Source organism: Nicotiana tomentosiformis, chromosome 8 (assembly GCF_000390325.3).
Source record: "Nicotiana tomentosiformis chromosome 8, ASM39032v3, whole genome shotgun sequence".
Lineage (NCBI taxonomy): Eukaryota > Viridiplantae > Streptophyta > Magnoliopsida > Solanales > Solanaceae > Nicotiana > Nicotiana tomentosiformis.
Window position 1 is genome coordinate 57,834,934 of NC_090819.1, and position 20,010 is coordinate 57,854,943.

General features: G+C 38.0%; 1 protein-coding gene across 1 annotated transcript; it reads left to right on the top strand.

Moving 5' to 3' along the window:
* The first annotated feature begins 3,284 nt into the window (after window positions 1–3,284).
* LOC104085719 (uncharacterized) lies at window positions 3,285–4,487 on the top strand. Its single transcript, XM_009589827.1, has 2 exons — window positions 3,285–3,679; window positions 4,196–4,487. The coding sequence occupies exons 1-2, from the start codon at window positions 3,285–3,287 to the stop codon at window positions 4,485–4,487; spliced, it is 687 nt and encodes a 228-aa protein (XP_009588122.1).
* The last annotated feature ends 15,523 nt before the right edge of the window (window positions 4,488–20,010 follow it).

Here is a 20,010-nt window from a genome sequence, read left to right on the forward strand (position 1 = left end):
ATTCGGAAAACAATTGTCACGACCCAAAATCTAACTAGTCGTGATGATACCTAACTCAACCCGCTAGGTAAGCCAGTTAACCACTAATAAATTCCAATGATATTTAATAAGATAGTTAGGTGAAGAAATTATCTGAATCTGATACATTTCCCAAGGACTGGTAGTACAAATCATGAGCTTCTAAGAATAGAATTTACAAAGCTGGTATGAAGTAAATACATCATCTGTTTGAAAAGTACATAAACATAGTTTTATGAATCTAAGGTTACCATGAACAAGATGCAGCTACAACCGGAACACAGGTACATCTTCAGATCCAGCTCCCAACGAACACAGCAATATCAACAGTTAATATCTGCACGCAAGGTGCAGAGGTGTAGTACGAGTACAACCGACCCCATGTACTCAATAAGTAACAAATTTAACCTTAGATTGAAAGTAGTGACGAGCTTGTACCAAGGTCAGAGTCCAACTCCAATAACCAACAACAGTTCATAACAACATAAAGCAAGTAATAAAAGAAGTATCTCAAAGAATAAATGCTCAGCTAAATCATGATTTCTGAAAATAGTTCTGCCTTTCAAGTGTATCACTGAAAATCCCAATTCTTTTACCGAACTTGCCAAAAATATAAGTAAATTTGAAAACAGTAATTCTCCCAAAAATTCTTTCAACAATAAATAAGATATTTCATTTTCTTTCCAGATAGCTAGTGGAAAAATGCATCACTATGCTCGTAGGCCAACATGTGTGAGAAGTCATGAATGACATGATACCGTACAGTATGAGAAAAATACATCTCTATGCCTGTATGTCATGTGTGCATGTCAATGCAATGTATCTCAGAGATGAACTCATGTACTCGCACTCTCGGAGTACTCAATCTCACTATCTCACACATTCCACTCATCATGCTCAATCACTCGGTAATGTATATGGCCAATTCGGCCCAAAGATCCATCCCAGAATATACACATCAACTGATCATCAGTCACTCAGTACCGAGTAGAGCCAATCCAGCCCGTGGAGAAGATCCATCTCCAGGTATAAAATGCTTCAGATAAGATCCATGTCCAGGGAAGATCCATCCCTTAATAATATCAACCGCGCTCACTGGGGGTGTGTGCAGACTCTAGAGGGGCTCTTTCAGCCTAAGCGCTATCATAAATCAGTATAACCACTACGGCGTGCAGCCCGATCCAATAAATGTCACTCATAATCAGGCACTCAGCCTCACTCAGTCATCAATCTCTCCAGTCTCTCTCTCACGGGCACACAGTATCATGAAACTAGCCCGAAAATAATGATATACTGTATCAATAAATAACAACAGAGACTGAGATATAATATGCAATGAATGAATATGACTGAGTATGACATTGCAATGTAAACAAATAACTCAACAGTAGTAATGACCTGAATGGGTCCCAATAGAATAAGCATGTAGCCTAGACATGGCTTCTAACATTAATCACAGCTCGATAAATTTAGTACGTAGAGATTTCATGATTACAGATAAGTTTAGGTAACTATACAGTACCACAGAAATAACGGAGTCATAGTTCACACGATGCACGCCCACACGCCCGTCACCTAGCATGTGCGTTACCTCAACACCAAACATATAACACGTATATTCAGGGTTCATACCCTCAGCTCCAAGATTAGAAGAGTTACTTACCTCGAGCAATACGAATCCAAATACTGAGCAAGCCAGGCGATGCTCCAAAAATGCCATCCCGCGCGTTCCGACCTCCGAACGGCTCGAAACTAACCAAAAATAACTCAAGTACATCAAATAATGCTAAAGGAACCAATCCCGATCGAAAAAGATCAAATCTTGAATCAAAAGCCCAAAATCGGCCAAAAGCCCAACCCTGGCCTGCACCTCGGAACCTGACAAAATTTATAAAATCCAACAGCCCATTCAATTACGAGTCCAACCATACTAGTTTCACTCAAATCCGACTCTAAATCGATTTTGAAAACTCAAAATTCCACGTTATGAAACTTTAGGCCAAAACCCCGAATTTCCTCTTTGAAAATCATCAACCAAAAGCTAGAATCAAAGGTAGATTCATGAAATATAACCAAAACCGAGTAGAGAATAATTACCCCAATTCATATGGTGAAATTTGCTTCAAATATTACCTCAATCCGAGCTCCATAGCTCCAAAAATGCAAAAATGGTCGAAATCCCCGAAATAGAGTACTTTATACTTCTGCCCAGGCATCCTTTTACGCGAACGCGGGAAGTTCATCGCGTTCGCGATGAACAAAAATACACTGCCACCAAAAGCACTATGCGTTCATGATACAAAGCTTCGCGAACGCAACTCACCTTTCGCGATCACGTTGAAGAATTCTCCAACTCCCAGCTGCCAAACCTCAACACTACGCGAACGCATAGCAATGGACGCGGACGCGAAGACAAAAATCTTCAACCCAGTGCGAACGTGACCTCAGAAGCGTGAACGCGAAGAACAAATAGTTCCACTGACCAAACACCTTTCGCGATCGCGGCTACACCTTCGCGATCGCGAAGAACGCCAGAAGCAACAGGTAACAGCAGAAAAACCAGCAATGCAAAGCCATTTGAAATGATCCGAAATACGTCCGAAATTCAACCGAGCCCCCCGGGACCCCGTCCGAACATACCAACATGTTCCATAACACAATACGGGCCTACTCGAGGCCTCAAAACACACATAACAACATCAAAACAATGAATCATACCTCAAATCGAAATCTATAAACTTTGAACTTTTCAACTTCAATAACTCGTGCCGAAACATAGCAAATCAACCCGGAATGAACCCAAATTTTGTACACAAGTCCCAAATGACAAAACAAAGCTATTTTAATTCCCGAAATTACAATCTGAATCCGATATCAAAAAGTTCACTCCCGGTCAAACTTTTCAAAAATCCAACATCCGCCATTTCAAGCCAAATTCCACTACAGAACTCCAAATCACAATCCGAACGCGCTTCTAAGTCTAAAATCACCCAACGGACCTACTAGAACCATCAAAACTCCGTTCCGGGTTCAAATTCATAAAAAATCAAACTTGGTCAACTCTCCCCAATTAAAGCTTCAATAATGAAATCCATTCTTCCAATTCGATTCCGAATAACCTGAAAATCAAAACCGTTGATTCACATAAGTCATAATACATCATACGAAGCTAATCATACCCGTAAACTACCAAGCAAAGTGCAAAGTCTCAAAACGACCGATTGGGTCGTTACAACAATGCTGCATACATTTGGTTCTTCAAGAAAATGAGAAAAGCAATTGAAGTTCGTCATGAACTGGTTTTCTTATCAGATAGAAACCAATCGATCGCAAATGGGATTAGAAAAATTTATCCTGAAGCTCGCCATGATATCTTCCTCTATCACTTTGAGAAGAATTTAAAGCAAAGACATGCAAAAAGTACGGTAATAAATCTTTTTCAAAGCGCTGCAAGGTCATACAGACGTGAAGATTTTAATCAGTTAATGTCCCAAATCAAAAGTGTTTACAAGAAAATATACAATTACATAATGGAAGAGCCGCCAGAGAGATGGGCTCGATCGTGGTTCCCACGGCGACGTTATGATATGCTGACAACAAACATGGTAGAATCAATGAATCCCGTGTTACTAAAAGCGAGAGAAATGCCTGTTTTAAGAATGTTAGATTTCATCCAAGAAAAGTTGGAAGAGTGGATTTACGAACGGAGAAAAAAAGCACATGAAACTTTTCACAAAGTATCAATATGGACATAAGAAGAGATGAATAAAAAGATGGACTTGGCTTGCAAAATATTTGTAAGTATATTTATTAACTTCAGAATTTACTTCAGCGTATTTTCTCTAAAGTAATTAACTAATGCATAATCACTTCACCTTTTAATATCTGCTGCAGTGATTTACTGCTTACACATAAAAAAACTTCATACTTTTTCTTTTTGAAGCAATAATACACTAATATAGTTTTTCTACTTTTTTATTCCTTCTTAGGTGTTCAACCTTGATTTAATATTTTTTAGAATAAATAGTCATGGAATGGAATTCATTGTGGACTTAAAGAAGAGAACTTGTAACTGCTTGGAATTCCAACTTGATGAATTGCCCTGTCCACACGCAATTGCTGCTATCAATAAGAGATATTTGCAGAAATATGATTACTGATCAAAATGGTATTCAAGGGAAACATGGTTCAAAATATATGAAGGACATGTCAATACTGTGGGAGATCAAAATTCATGGAATATACCACAAAATGTAGAATCTGAAATCAGAAAATCTCCTGATGTAGAGATTCTACAAGGAAGAAGACAAAAGAAGAGATATATCCCTGCGACTGAATCAGTACCATTGAAGTCTACCAAATGCAATCGCTGTAAACAAATTGGGCATAACAGAACAACTTGCTTGTCTTCTCCAGCACCCCATCCATATTTCAAGAAACACGCTGAAAAATACTCCAATGTTCAATAATCCTTGGTAAACAAATTCATTTTAAAGGAAGATAGATATTCTAAATTTAAACTTTCATTATTGAATGATATATTTGAAATGTGATTGTTTTCATAGAAATAAAAAAAATAAACTCTTGGATTGAAAAATACTCTTTTATATATTGCTTGAAGTACAAACCACTAATTTTTGTTGGTGGCTTACAGGTTTGGTTGCATTCTAAAAAAGTACGCAATGACTTCAGTGAGAACAAACTGTAAGTGAAATACATATCGTTAACACACACACAAAAAATATATATATAATAAAAAAACTACACTTTTCTGCATGAAGTATTCATACTGCAGGACAAAAATTTCAGCATTTTTAGTATGAAGTTTTAGAAAATGAACTAAATAACTTCAACATATTCTCTCTGAAGTTTCGAAAAAAATCATTACAAAAATTACAGACTGCTGGACAAAACTTCAGCATGTTTTGTGTGAAGTTTTAGGAAATGAACAAAAAACTTTCCGCGTGGATAAGTCTGACTCTTAAAAGATGTAGTTACAACCTTATATATGCCTATTAACGTGAAATATTTACAAAAAAACTTCAGCCTATAAAGTGTGACTATCAAAAGTTATAAACTTTATATCAAAAAGGTTCAAGTTTCTAACTTATATATGCTAACTTCAGCTTATAAGGCATGAAGTTTTAGGCGTACTATATTATTACATTAAAATGAGAATGCAGCCTTCAAAATTGAAAAAAATTATACACAAAAACGAAACAAGATTTTCATTTATATAACATAATACAACATAAACATTAACAAAAGACCACCATCATCAGAACATTAACAAAACAAAAGAAGAGCCATAAAAAACATTAATAAAAACACAGAAAGGGATTACAAAAACTATGCATCACCACCATCATCATAACAGTACTCCTCAATTTCTTGATATATCTCATTATCATTCGAATCAGAGATAATTATAGGATACTCATGCAAAAGACCACTAAGTCTAATGAGATCACACTTCAACTTGTTGAATTGATCACACAACTGATTTTGTTCAATTATTACTCTGTCCATAAGATAAGGAAGACTCTTCAAGCTATTTTGCAACTTGGCATAGTCGTCCCAGATGGAAAACTTAAAACAATTAAACTGCTGGACAACCTTGTCGAACGAGGCTGAATAACCTTCACAACTGCGTTCGAGGTTCAGCCTGTTCTGGAATGATTCATCGGCAAAAAACTATGGCCCGATTCTTTCCCAATCAGCCTTTATTTGATCCCACGTCTGCATAAGATTAGCCATTGGTACATTACTATTCCAATCAGACTTTAAGCTCTCCCACTTCTGCATAAGTTCTTCCATTGTAAGCTTCCTACTTCCGCTAGCACCAGACATTATTTTTTAAAAAAGCTAAAAGGCTAAGGATGAATATAAATTTAAAGAAATATGATAGAAGTCTATGGATGACTATGAAATTTTCAAGTAAAGAGATTGTTAGTATAGCCAAAGAGTGCACCTAATCAATTTAATATCTATAAATGCAAAGGTAACTTCTCACGTCTGTTTACTATTTTACGTTCAGAGAAATTGAATGTAACAAGATAAGTAGGTGGTAAAAGACAACAAGTAGATGGTAAATGCAAAAAAAAATGTAACTTCAGCCTAATAAGTCCACAGTTTTTCTATAGTAAAAAAATAACTTCAGCCCGAAAAGTAACTTTTCAGGTCATTTACTATATGGTCAGACAAATTTAAATGTAAGATGTAGTAGGTGGTAAAAGACAAAAAGTAGTTAGTAAATGCAAAAAAGATAAGTTTCAAGTTAAAAAATACCAAAACATGCTGAAGTTTTGTCCTGCAGTCTATAGTTTAACAATGAGTTTTCCCTAAAGACTTCAGAACAAAAATGCTGAAGTTATTTAGTTCAATTGCTACAACTTCAGACTGTTGTCTCCTACAGTACGTAATTTTCTATTGAGTTTGTACCTAATTTCAAACTTATACTTGCTAAAGCTTTTTTGTTCATTTCCTAACACTTCACACTAAACATGTTGAAGGTAAAACCTCATGCTAATATAGCTTGAAGTTGTTTCACATTGAAGCTAAAACTTCAAGCTAGTGAATGTTGAAGTTATTTAGTTCATTTGCTAAAACTTCATACCAAAACATGTTGAAGTTTTGTCCTACAGTCAACACTTTTGTTATGAGTTTTATCCGAAACTTCAGCCTAAACAAGCAGAAGTTATTTAGTTCATTTGCTAAAACTTCAGCCTAAGCATGCTGAAGTTTCACAAAAATATACTTAAGTTCATGATAAAAGAGACAAAAGTATTTGATACAAACATGTTGAAGTTTTGTCCTATAGTCAGAACTTTTGTTATGAATTTTATCCGAAACTTCAACCTAAACAAGCAGAAGTTATTTAGTTCATTTTCTAAAAATTCAGCCTAAGCATGCTGAAGTTTCACAAAAACATACTTAAGTTCATGATAAAAGAGACAAAAGTATTTGATACAAACATGTTGAAGTTTTGTCCTACAGTCAACGCTTTTGTTATGAGTTTTATCCGAAACATCAGCCTAAACAAGCAGAAGTTATTTAGTTCATTTGCTAAAACTTTAGCCTAAGCATGCTGAAGTTTCACAAAAACATACTTAAGTTCATGATAAAAGAGACAAAAGTATTTGATACAAATATGTTGAAGTTTTGTCCTACAATCAACACTTTTGTTATAAGTTTTATCCGAAATTTCAGCCTAAACAAGCAGAAGTTATTTAGATCATTTGCTAAAATTTCAGCCTAAGCATGCTGAAGTTTCACAAAAATATACTTAAGTTCATAATAAAAGAGACAAAAGTATTTGATACAATCCAAGACAACCTCAGACTAATTAACGCAAATAGAACAAAAATTTAAAACTCCAATTAATGCAAAAATTTAATTCACAAAAATTAATGTATATTCACAAATCCAATTTTGTTTTTACTTACATCCTTCAAAAAATAACAAAAAAAATTTTATTTTTCATTTACATGTTATTCTCTATCGAACAAAATTCGCATAGAGTGTCTTCATATTCTCCATAGTCATGTCCTAGTTGCTCTTCTGGAGTTTCATAACCGCTAAATTATTTCCACTTTTCATGAGCCCAAAGATTTACAGCCAATTCTCTCCTCAATATCAACGCATCACTTTGATTGAATTTGAAGACATCATCTTGCTTCAACCGCAACTCAAGGAACTTAAGAGTAAATATACCACAATCAACACTACAAAAAGAACATGAAAAAAAAATTGAAGAATAGTTAACACAATCACACAAAAGAAAAAACGATAAAGATAAGATGCATGGTAAACATATGTCAAACATGTACTTGTTATCCTGTAGGGGTGTGTTCATCCACTTAATCGCAAATTTTTCCACATGATTTTCCCCATAACTTTTATTGTGTGTGGCAAAGTTCAAGCATTTGAGATAGTGTGGGATCAACCGGGCATAATTTTGTATATGTTCAAGCGCACGCTCATATGGTGTATTACTCATGGAATCATACATATATATAGTTTTTTTTTCAAAGTGCAGAATTCCAAGAAAGTAGTGCGTAGATGACTGGCGACCACTTGGCTTAAGTCGAAATGGAAAGAATATTTTTTCGGCAGATGCCCATGTGATACCACATGAAAGGTCAATGCCTTTTACGTAGTTGGCCACCTTTTCAGTAGTTGATTCTTCAATAAACCAGGTAAACTCGGTAAGTTCCTCAATCTCCACTTCTTCTTCTTTTCCATAATCCCCAGCTTCTTGTTTTTTGACCGCCCGCTTTCTCTTTGATTTGCTCTTTTTCCCTTTCCATTTTTTTTCTCCTCCATTCTCTTTTCCTTATTCTAATTTTCTCCTTCTGTTCATCTAAAGGATGAACACTAGCCAAGTTAGTAATATACTGATCAAAAAGTAAATTTGTTACTGCACATTTTGATTTTGAATAACTTGGAAGGTGATAACAATATTTTTTGCGCAACAAATATACGTCCACTTCAATATGCTGCAAATGAACAACAACAAAAGAAAATATGTGAACTTAAGCACAATATAATTCATAGTAAAAAATAAGATTAGCTAATGAAATAAAAAACTTCAGCATGTTCACTGCATGACAAAAACTTAAGCATTGTCACGACCCAAAATTCATTAAAGGTCGTGATGGCGCCGGACACCACTGTCAGGCAAGCCAACACTAAATAGTTAATTAAATTCTTATTTTAATATTTTTGAAATCGTAAATTAACTTCAATTTATCAAGTAAAAGATGTATTTACAGAATAAATAACAATATTTTCCAATTTCAATACTGAACATTCCATAATCATCCCAGAACCCGGTGTCACAAGTGCATGAGTCTTTTCTAGGAATTTAAAATAAAATATAGTAACTGTCCGGAATATAAATTTGGACATGAAGGAAAGTACAATACTCTGAAGGAGACTCTACTGGCTGCAGAGCGTCGTATAGAATGCAACTCACCTAAGTCCCCGCCATAATCGCACCTCTGCTCCCACAAGGCCGCTAAACATATGTGTACCTGCACAAAAATGTGCAACAAATATAGTATGAGTACATAAATCAACGCATACCCAGTAAGTATCCCGCCTAACCCCGAAGAAGTAGTGACGAGGGGTCGATTTCGATACTTACTATGGGCTATAAATAAATGGAATAATATCATTAAATTAGACATGGATTAATTAATACGGTTTCAAGCCCATTATTCTAAAGTAAGTAAACGGTTCTTTCATAATTAAGATATCTCCAAATTTTATCTCCCATTATTTAACGATTATATCTCCGGCCAATGAAGCCATATCAAATTATCAGTTTATCTCAGACCAGGGAGGCAATATCGTTATTTATAAATTTCAAGGCAAGCAATACAAGGATGCGCAAATCATGCCGAGGTCGTACGTCCCGTTCCAATAATTATTTAAATTGTGCACTGTCAGAGGGTCGAATGGCGCGAACCATAGTCTATTTAATCTAACGAGGCGTTCGGCCTGTTACACAAAAGATAACACATTCAAATAATCAATCAAGAATCCATCAAGGGGTAATTATCCAAGGAAAAGGCAATTTCTCTTTTAAAAGTCAAGAAAATGATGTCTAGCCTTTTAGAAATTTATAAACAAAGTTCGATATGATTTAAGCATTTTAAATTGACAACAAGATTGCAAATATTACAAGTAAAGCATGCTTTTGGTTCCTAGACTACCCGAACTTAAGCATAATAGTAGCTACGCACGGACTCTCATCACCTCGTACGTACGTAGCCCCCCCACAAATAAGATCACACATTGATTTATTTAACCTATGGGGTAAATTCCCTCTTACAAGGTTAGAAAGGAGACTTACCTCGCTCTGAAGTTCCATAACTAGATTCCGAGCCCTTCAAACAACTTGAATCGATGCACAACGCCCCAAAACTAGCCAATAATTATGGAAACCCATTAATATATACTCAAACACTCAATATAATCCAATTTATAACAATTTCTAACCCCGATCGGAAAGTCAAAAAAAATCACCTTCGGGCCCACGTGCCCGGATTTCAAAAATTTTCGAAGATAAACTTTACCCATAACCTCACGAACTCAAATATATAGTTTATTCTCAATTCCATGCCCAAATTCGGGGTCAAAATCCAAAATACCAAATTCTAAGTTTTCTATCAAAAATCCCACAATTTATACTAATTTCCATGTTTAAATCCTTATACTAACCATGTAGTTAACTTATAATTGGGGGGGGGGGATCACTTACCTTGAGTTGCTTGCTGAAACTCTCCCCTTGAAGCTCTTCAAAATCGCCCAAACCAAATGAAAAGGGGAGAAAAATGGCCAAAACCCCGCTTAAAAGCATTCTGCCCAGCCCGAACTTCGTACCTGTGGTGCCTTGGCCGCATCTGTGGTCCCGCACATGCGGAAATCCCATTGCAGGTGCAGCTCCAGCTCGGCATAACATTTTTCGCACCTGCGCTCCATGCGGTGCATCTGCGCGTCCGCTCTTGCGCTGCTCTCTTCGCACCTGCACCTTCGCAGGTGAGCAAATCTTTCCGTTCCTGCGGTTCTCAGCAGCCTGTCCCCTTCCGCTTCTGTGAGCCATTTTCCCGCACCTGCGGGCTCATACCTGCGGTCCTCTTCACGCATGTGCGGTTACACCAGATGCTCAGCTGCTTCAGCCCTTCTTCAAATTCCAAATTCGATCCGTTAACCTTTCGGAATCCACCCGAGGCCCTCGGGACCTCAACCAAATATATCAACACGTCCCAAAACATATTACAAACTTAGTCGAGCCTTCAAATCACATTAAACAACGTCGAATTCATGAATCGCACCCCATTCCAAGATTAATGAAATTTAGAATTTCAACTTCTATATTCGATGTCGAAACCTATCAAATCACGTCCGATTGACCTCAAATTTTGCACGCAAGTCATAATTGACATTACGGACCCACTCCAACTTTCGGAATCGAAATCCGACCCTGATATCAAAACGTCCACTTCTGGTCAAACTTCTCAAGAACCTTCAATTTCTAACTTTTGCCAAACGACTCCAAAATGACCTACGGACCTCCAAATCCACTTCCAGACGCGCTCCCAATACCGGAATCACCATACGGAGGTATTCTCAAACTCGAAATTCCAAACGGACATCGATAACATCGAAATGCACCTCAACCCAGATTTATGGAATCCTTCCAAAATGCTAACTTCCACAATGGTGCCAAAACGCTCCAGGGGCATCCAAAACCCGATCCGAACATAAACCCAAGTCCGAAATTATCATACGAACCTGCTGGAGCCTTCAAATCTCGATTCTGAGGCCGTTTACTCTAAAATCCAAATCTTAGTCAATTGTTTCAACTTAAGGCTTTCGAAAAAAGAATTTTCTTTCCAAACCAACTCCGAACTTTTCAAAATTAAATTCCGACCATGCGTACAAGTCATAATACCTGAAGTGAAGCTACTCAAGACCTCAAACCGTTGAACGACGCGCTGGAGCTCAAAACGACCGATCGGGTCATTACAAGTATTTTCACTATGAAGTGTTAATAAATAAACTAAAAAACTTCAGCATGTTTGATTTAAAGTTTAGAAAAAAAAACTGCAGACTAAAACTAGAGACTGCCTGGCAAAAACGTTAGCATGTTTAGTCGGAAGTTTTAGCAAATAAGCTAAACAACTTCAGTAGTTTTAGTCTGAAATTTTTAGGGAAAAACTCATTGCTAAACTACAAACCGCAGGACAAAAACTTCAGCATCTTTTAGTATGAAGTTTTAGCAAATGAACTAAAAAACCTTAAGCATGCATAAGTCTGAAGTTTAGCAAATTACAGTACAAAAACTTTAAAACAAACATAAAGCTGAAGTTTTAGGATATACAGTTGAAAACCAATTCAAAAAACAAACTTAATAACTTACTTCATCCGCAAGATTAAAGGTAGGGTCCACAAGCTCGGTAAAGAATGACTTTGGAATATCGATTCCATCTAATCTGAATGGCTTGGAATTATATTCCCTAGCATCCACTGTAAATCTCTGTATCAATCCACTGTCTTGATTAATATAATGGAAGGGACACCTTCGTGTAGTCTTTCCTTCTTTCCAATCTTGCCCCCTTGACTTTTGTTTAGGAATGACGTAAGGAGATTTCAACCAAATACTCTCCATACGAATCCTTTTCCCTATTTTAGTTGGTTTTCTTTTTGATTGCTCTTCCTGCTGTTCTGTCGCAACTAACTGATGCGGTTCAGCAGCAGGGGAAATATCCACAGCCGTAGCGGCAGATACTTGACCAACTCCCTATTGTTCATGATGTTCTAGTCTCTCTTCATCAACAACAACAACAGCAGAATTACCTTCTGAACCACTCCCTTGTATACTACCCAGCGAAAATGAACATAAATTGAAGTTGGGGATATCACTGGTGTCACACAAAACATTAGGCGAACTGGACACTTTCCTTCTCTTAGGATTTGGAAAAGGTTGTGATACATCAGATGAGATCTGCAAAAACAAGGGAAATATATACATAAATACAACTGATACAAACACACATTAGGCAAATAAATACCTTGTAATCGAATTGCAGCAAATAACTACCTGGTCTAAGTATTGCGATGGTGTTTGCATTCCAACGGATCCACTTGCATTACCCTCATAAATGCCTATATCTTCATGTAAAAGAAAAATTAAATAATACTAATTAATTTTAAAAATACTACAAAGACACTTCACACCTGTCTTTGAGCCAACAAGTGTGAATAAATGTATTTCTCCTTTTTCAGATAGCCGAATGAGCTCACCAATTTCTTTTTCGACTGCAATGAGTCTTTCTGAATAATCATCAAAAAGCATAAAAAATAAAAGAAAGTATGTAAAATTTCAAACTGAAAATATATACTTGGATCAAAAGTAATAAATTCGTAATCTATAGAATACCTTGACGTTTGTCTTCCACTGTGGTATCGCCAGACTGCATACCTTTGTCGATCTCAGTAGCTCCAGCTTTATTCAATGGTGCAACATCGTCGAGGAGCATTGGAGAATTCTGCGGAATCATTTTTTCGACTCTATCTTCATGCAATGAAGCATCATCGGAGAGTATTTGAGTTGTATCAATTGAAGCACCACTATTTTCAACTTCCACTACAAATTCATAGAGAGGGGGGAGGGATCAATAACATAATATATATATATATATATAGAGAGAGAGAAAATATTTATACATATAGTGACAACTTCATGTGTCTCGACACCTAAAATTTCTTGGCAAATAGCTATTGCTTCCGCAAACGGATTGCCTTTCCCAATAGAAGTACCCACATCACTAGGTGTCTGTTCTTCAGTACCAACAGGTTCATGACCTCCATCCCCACATGTCACGACCCAAAATCCGACTAGTCGTGATGGCACCTAATCCAACCCGCTAGGTAAGCCAATTAACCACTAACCAATTCCAATAACAGTTAATAAAGCTATTAAGTAAAGAAATATCTGAATCTAATACATTCCCCAAGAACTGGTAGTACAAATCATGAGCTTCTAAGAATAGATTTTATAAAGCGGAAATGAAATAAATACATCGTCTGTTTGAAAAGTACATAAACAAAGTTTTATAGATCTAAGGCTGCCACGAACAAGAGGCAGCTACCACTGGGACGCAGGTACATCTTCAAATCCAGCTCCCATTGAACACAGCAACATCAACAGCCAACATCTGCACGCAAGGTGCAGAAGTGTAGTATGAGTACAACCGACCCCATGTACTCAATAAGTAACAAACCTAACCTTAGGTTGAAAGTAGTGACGAGCTAACAAAAAGGTCGGGTCCAACACTAATATTCTACAATAGTTCATAACAGCATAGTACAATAACAAAAGAGTATCTAAGAAATAATAGGCTCAGTTCGTTCACAGTTCCAGAAAAATAGGCATTTTTTTTCAAGCATCTCAGTAAAACCCAAATCTTTTACCGAAAAAGCCAAAATACAAGTAAGTTTGAAAACTGTGGGTTTTCTCAAAACTCTTTTCAACAAATAGTAAGATGTTTCATTTTCAGATAGCATGAGGAAAGTACTTCTCTATGCCTACATGTCAAGATACAGGTAAAATCATAAATGTCCCCAAAACTGGGTAGCAGAAGGAAATGCACCTCTATGCATGTATCTCAAGTACGCATGTCAAATGCAATGCATCTCGATGATGAGCTCATGTACTCACACTCTCAGAGTACTCAATCTCACTGTCTCGCATTCTCTCTCACTATGCTCAGAACACTCAATCACTCAGCGTTGTACCATACCCGCTGCGGCATGTAGCCCGATCCATATTTATAGTCGACTGCACTCACTGGGGGTGTGCAGACTCCGGAGGGGCTCCTTTCAGCCCAAGCGCTATAATCCGCACGGACAACTCACGTGCTGCACGGACAACTCACGTGCCATAATATCAATATCTGGAATCTCACGGATAACTCACGTGCTATAATATCAACATCTAGAATTGTACGGACAACTCACGTGCTATGGGATATTTAGTCTAGCATGATTGACAGCTTAACCCCCGGCCTCACTCAGTCATCAATCTCTCCAGTCTCACTCACAGGCTTACAATCTCATGAAACTAGCCTGACGATTTTGGAGAGCTTCAAGGGGAGATTTTCATCAAGCAATTCTAGATAAGTGGTTTCATCCCATTGTGAGTTAAATACATGATTTATATATGGATTTAGACATGGAAATTAGTATAAATTGTGAGGTTTTGGTAGAAAACTTAGAAATTGGTATTTTTGGAATTTAAATACGAATTTGGGTAAGGAATTGGAAATGAATGATATATTTGAGTTCGTGAGGCTACGGGTAATGGTTATCTTCAAAAATTTTCGGAATCCGGGCACGTGGGCCCGAGGGTTGTAAATTGTTATAAAATGATTAATTATGAGTATTAGAGTATATTTTGATTCGGTTGCGTCATATTTGACTAGTTTTGGAGCGACGAGCATCAGTTTGAATTGTCGGAGCGGCCTCAAAGCAAGGTAACTCTCCTTTCTAACCTTGTAAGAGGGAATTTACCCCATAGGTGAAATAAATCAATGTGTACTCCTATTTGTGGGGGCTACGTACGCACGAGGTGATGAGAGTCCGTGCGTAGCTACTATTATTCTTAAGTTCGGGTAGTCTAGGACCCAAAAGCATGCTTTACTTGTAATATTTGCAATCTTGTTGTCAATTTAAAGTGCTTAAATCATATCGAACTTTGTTAATAAATTTCTAAAAGGCTAGACATCATTTTCTTGACTTTTAAAAGAGAAATTTCCTTTTTCCTTGGATAATGGCCCCTTGATGAATTCTTGATTGATTATTTGAATGTGTTATCTTTTGTGGAATGGTCCGAAAGCCTCGGCAGATTAAATAGATGCATCTATGATTTGCGCCATTCGAACCTCTGGCAGTGCACAATTTAAATATTATGTTGGATCGGGTCGTACGACCTCGGCATGATTTGCGCTTGCTTGTATTGCTTGCCTTGAAATTTATAAATAACGATATTGCCTCCCTGGTCTGAGATAAATTGATAATTTGATATGGCCTCACTGGCCGGAGATATAAATTGTTAAAAGATGAAAATAAATTTGGAAATCCCCTATTAACAAGAGAATTATTTACCTGCCTCATGTTATTGTGTTTACCGTTGCCTCATAAAATCCATACTTAATCATACCATTGGTATTTTATTTATAGCCCATAGTAAGTGTCCGAGTCGACCCCTCGTCACTACTTCTTCGGGGTTAGGTGGGATACTTACTGGGTAGATGTTATTTTCGTACTCATACTACACTTGTTGCACGTTTTGTATAGGTACATATATGACTAGTGGCCTTGTGGGAGCAGAGGCACGGTTATTACGGGGACTTAGGTGAGCTGCATCTTAGGTACGACCCGCAGCCAGCAGAGTCTCCTTTAAAGTATTGTATTTTCTTTCCTGTCCAAATTTGTATTTCGGACAGTTATTTTATTTTAAAATATAAATATCCTAGAAAATGCTCATGCAGTTGTGACACCGTGTTCTGGGATGATTATGGGATGTTCAGTATTGAAATTTGTAAAAAATTATTATTTTATTCTGTAAATTCATCTTTTACCAGATAAATTAAAGTAAATTTACGATTTCAAAAATATTAAAATGAGAATTTACTAGTTATTGGTGTTGGCTTGCCTAACGGTAGTGTCAGGCGCCATCACGACCTTTTAAGGATTTTTGGGTCGTGACAACATGGTATCAGAGCACTAGGTTTACTTAGGTCTCATGAGTCATGAGCGAGTCTAGTAGAGTCTTGCGGATCGGTACGGAGACGTCTATACTTATCTTCGAGAGGCTACAGGGCTGTTAGGAGCACTTACCTTCTTGATTCTCATCGTGCGATTTGATTCCTTTGAGGCTTATGCCTTTATTTCCTTCCCATTCAATCATATGCGACGTGAAGTGTTTTCTATCGATCGAGAGTTGAGGAATTATAATGGTTCTACAGATGTGGTGCAGGATGTTTCTCCCTGCGTAGCTGATTGGGCTATTGTCATCGCCTTGTGGAAGGATATTCTGTCATTTCAGCCTAGTAGTTATACTTCTGAGAGCTTTGAGGCTATGCACAGGTTGCTATGATACTCATGAGTTGTTATCGTATAGTATCGATATGATGGTAGGGTGCTTGTCCATGTGTCGGGGCAGTGAATGACTTGAAATGAGGTTTACTCAGTGCATGATTCAGAGATCCAGTATTTTATTTCTGGCGAAGGAAAGGCAATCGGACTATGAATGTTCAGGTTTGGGTTGATGGAGTAGCGAGACTTGGTATTTCGAGCATGATGGAATTTTCATTTATGATGTGGTGTCGTCGCCCTGGATTGAATGTGTTAAGTTCGCCGATGTTATTGTCTTTATCAATTTGCCTTCGGGGTAAGGTAGTGTGAAATAGTGTCGGGGAAGCGGCTGTCAGAGATCGCAGTGTGCAGTGATTCAGGACTTAATCGGTGGTACGGGTGTTGAAGGCTCAAGGAAGATGATCTTCGAAAAGGTTTAAAGTTGGTAGCGATCTATCGGTTCAAGTGCTACATAGGTAGATTATGATTTAAGGCAACAACTAGGCAGCGAAGGATGAGAAAGGACATGTGGGAGGTGTCTCGCGATGGTTAAACTTCTAGGAGGCCAGGTGTGAGAAACATGAGTTGAGTAGTTGCTTAAAGGAGAGGGTTTGACCAAAGTGGGAGAGTGGCAGAGTAACAGATGGGTTCTGTGGTAGGATAGCTACACGCCTTGGGGAAAGTTTGGAGTGATTAGGATTCATGGTGGACAGTGACTAGGTCTACGGGCTTAATTTGGAATATCGGCTGCTATATTGAGGAAGATTGGGTGTGACAGGAGGGGGTATCTTAATATGAAAAAGGATACAACATGACTTTGGATTGGAATGTATTGTCACACGTTTAGTTGATGCCAATGGGGAGTGAACGGGCTTGTACAGCTGGTGGACGAGCACGGGCTTAGGATGGTTTATTGGCTTCGTGGTAATTATACTCGGTGCAGTGTTGTGGGAATATGTCGGCATGTAATTTCCACAGGTAGGTTATCTCCTGTGAGCATGTTAGCGATCGCGTGGTGTTGACCATGCTTCTGCGAAGAATTCTACTGGCTACCCCGTAAGAGATTGAATATGTAAATGTGGCTAGTGGTTCGGAGTGTTTATTAAAGGTTAATAGAAGGATTTCGAGGAATTTGGCGGGTTGATTGTGCAGGATCATGTTGATGAAGGAAGAATCTTGGTGGGTTCCAGGTTTATACAATGGTAGCTTCAGGCTAAGTGGGAGAGCCCCACCGTCTATGATTGGATTATGTAATTGTCAACTAGTGCGGTTTTCTGGTTATCAGTGTATTGACGGGTCATTACGACTAAGGGAAGAGAACATCAGCAGTAAATTGAGAAAAGGAGTTGAGGAATGTGTGCTATATTTGGCCTTATCGATTCATGTTCAGGCTTTGGGAAGCCTCAGAGTTTATATTTCGTGTAGATATGATGTACAAGGAAAGTGATTCAGCCGGATGCTTATTGAGAGAGTGTTCATGTGCTAGCAGAGTCTTGGAGTTGATTATATTAGGGACCAGCTCAGAATGGGTGACTCTCAACAACGGTCCTAGTGGATTCAAAAGTTAAAGTGCGGTGCCTAAGGATTTCGAGCTTGTAGTATGGTTAAGTATCGAGCTTTTGCAGCGGATTATGAAAGGGGCTTGGAGTGTTCTACGTTATCTTCGAGTTGCGGTGTAGCATTGGAGGAATGGAAGAAAATAACTTCGGATTCATAGAGGGATTTTCCAGAATAGGTTTACCAGTTGAAGATGCGAACATGCGCACAAGGAGGGTATGAGATGGTTCATGGGATTTGAGACAGCATGGTCTCATGAAATAAGGCCACTCAGGATGAGTGCGAAATTAGGTTCGTGATGTAATGATTGGAGCTATTATTATTTCTAAGGCAAGTTAAGAATAAATTGGGAAAGGACGGGTTGGCTAACAATGGTTGAATTGGCATGATGGTGGCAATGATCAGTTCTTTCAGCGTATTGAGTTATGCATATGATTTGTTACGGTACGTGCAAGGCTTGACGTCCGCCATAATTGATTTTATTTGGAGGAATTCAAGTATTATGGCATGTTATGTGTAGATGGATTCCAGAAGAGTTATGGTGGTTTAGACCACTACTTGAGGTTGGTATTTTCTGCGGATATGAGAATTCAGTTACGTGTTGCAGTGGTTCTCTTGAAATGAGTTAAGTAGAAGGTTTCTATATGATGAAAATGTTTACCCTATTAGTGGTTCAGGAGTTATGATGAAATTCTTGTACTCCTACGCATTAGCGTGATTTGGTGCATCATGGGATTCGAAAGTTGAGGATTCAAGATTGCGGTTCGGTTATGTCAAGGATATCATGAGCTCGGATGAGCAGGAAAAAGTATTTAGATGTTTAAAATAAGATGGTATTATTTTTGGCGTCACCTAAGGTCGATGTCATGTGTAAGAGGCCTTGTGTATTTATTTGAGGATTCTTGATTTGCTTTACAGCTTTAGTGTGGTCGGTGGTATGGATCTGCAGACTTGTACGCTGGTGCGGAAGGTCATGGGAGCGCATCCCACGGGAAGAAGGTGTAAGTATGACGTGTAATCACTTGATTGAGTGAATATTGAAACCAGGTATGAAGATTGTGGTAATATCGCTGATCCGAGAATCTATGCCTGGAGGGCGCTCGGTTCACTTGGTTGTGGACTGTGGAAGTTTGTTCCGATTATGATGGTTGTTCTTGTGTGTTATGGGAAAAAGGGTTATTATGGATCCTTGAAAGGTTATTAGCCTAGTACGGTGCGATCATAATCGGCTTGTGGTCTGTGGATGGATTTAAATATGAATATGGGCTCTGTATCTGGCCGGATGTGTTCATTTCAGCATCACGCTCCTTATGGAGGAGTATTCGGGCGTTGGATGTCGTTTCGTCGTCGACTATTTCATGTAATACTATATTGTGCCGTTTGAGTTGTGAAACGGCTTGCTAAATTTCTTATGTGTTGAGGTTCCGCATAGCGATGGTGTTATGTGAGTAGGATGGCTCTTGAGATTCAAATCATATATCGCACCTTAGTTGTGCTTGAGTTTTGTAGCGTATGGCACTATCTGTCTCCCCAGGGATGGTATTATGCACTTAGCGTGCTTGTGGCTGATATTCGGGTATTTTGTATTAATGAGCATTCTAGCTCGGTAAGTATCTCTTTATGTAGATTTTATGTGTGGATCGGGTGGCACGCCGCCACTGGTATATTGTTTGGATCGGGTTGCACACCGCAACAGTGGGATGTTAATTACAGTCCCCTATATCTATTTTCGTGTGCTTTGTTTTTCATTTTCTGGGGAAGGTTCATAACACCTTTTCGGTTGTTTAA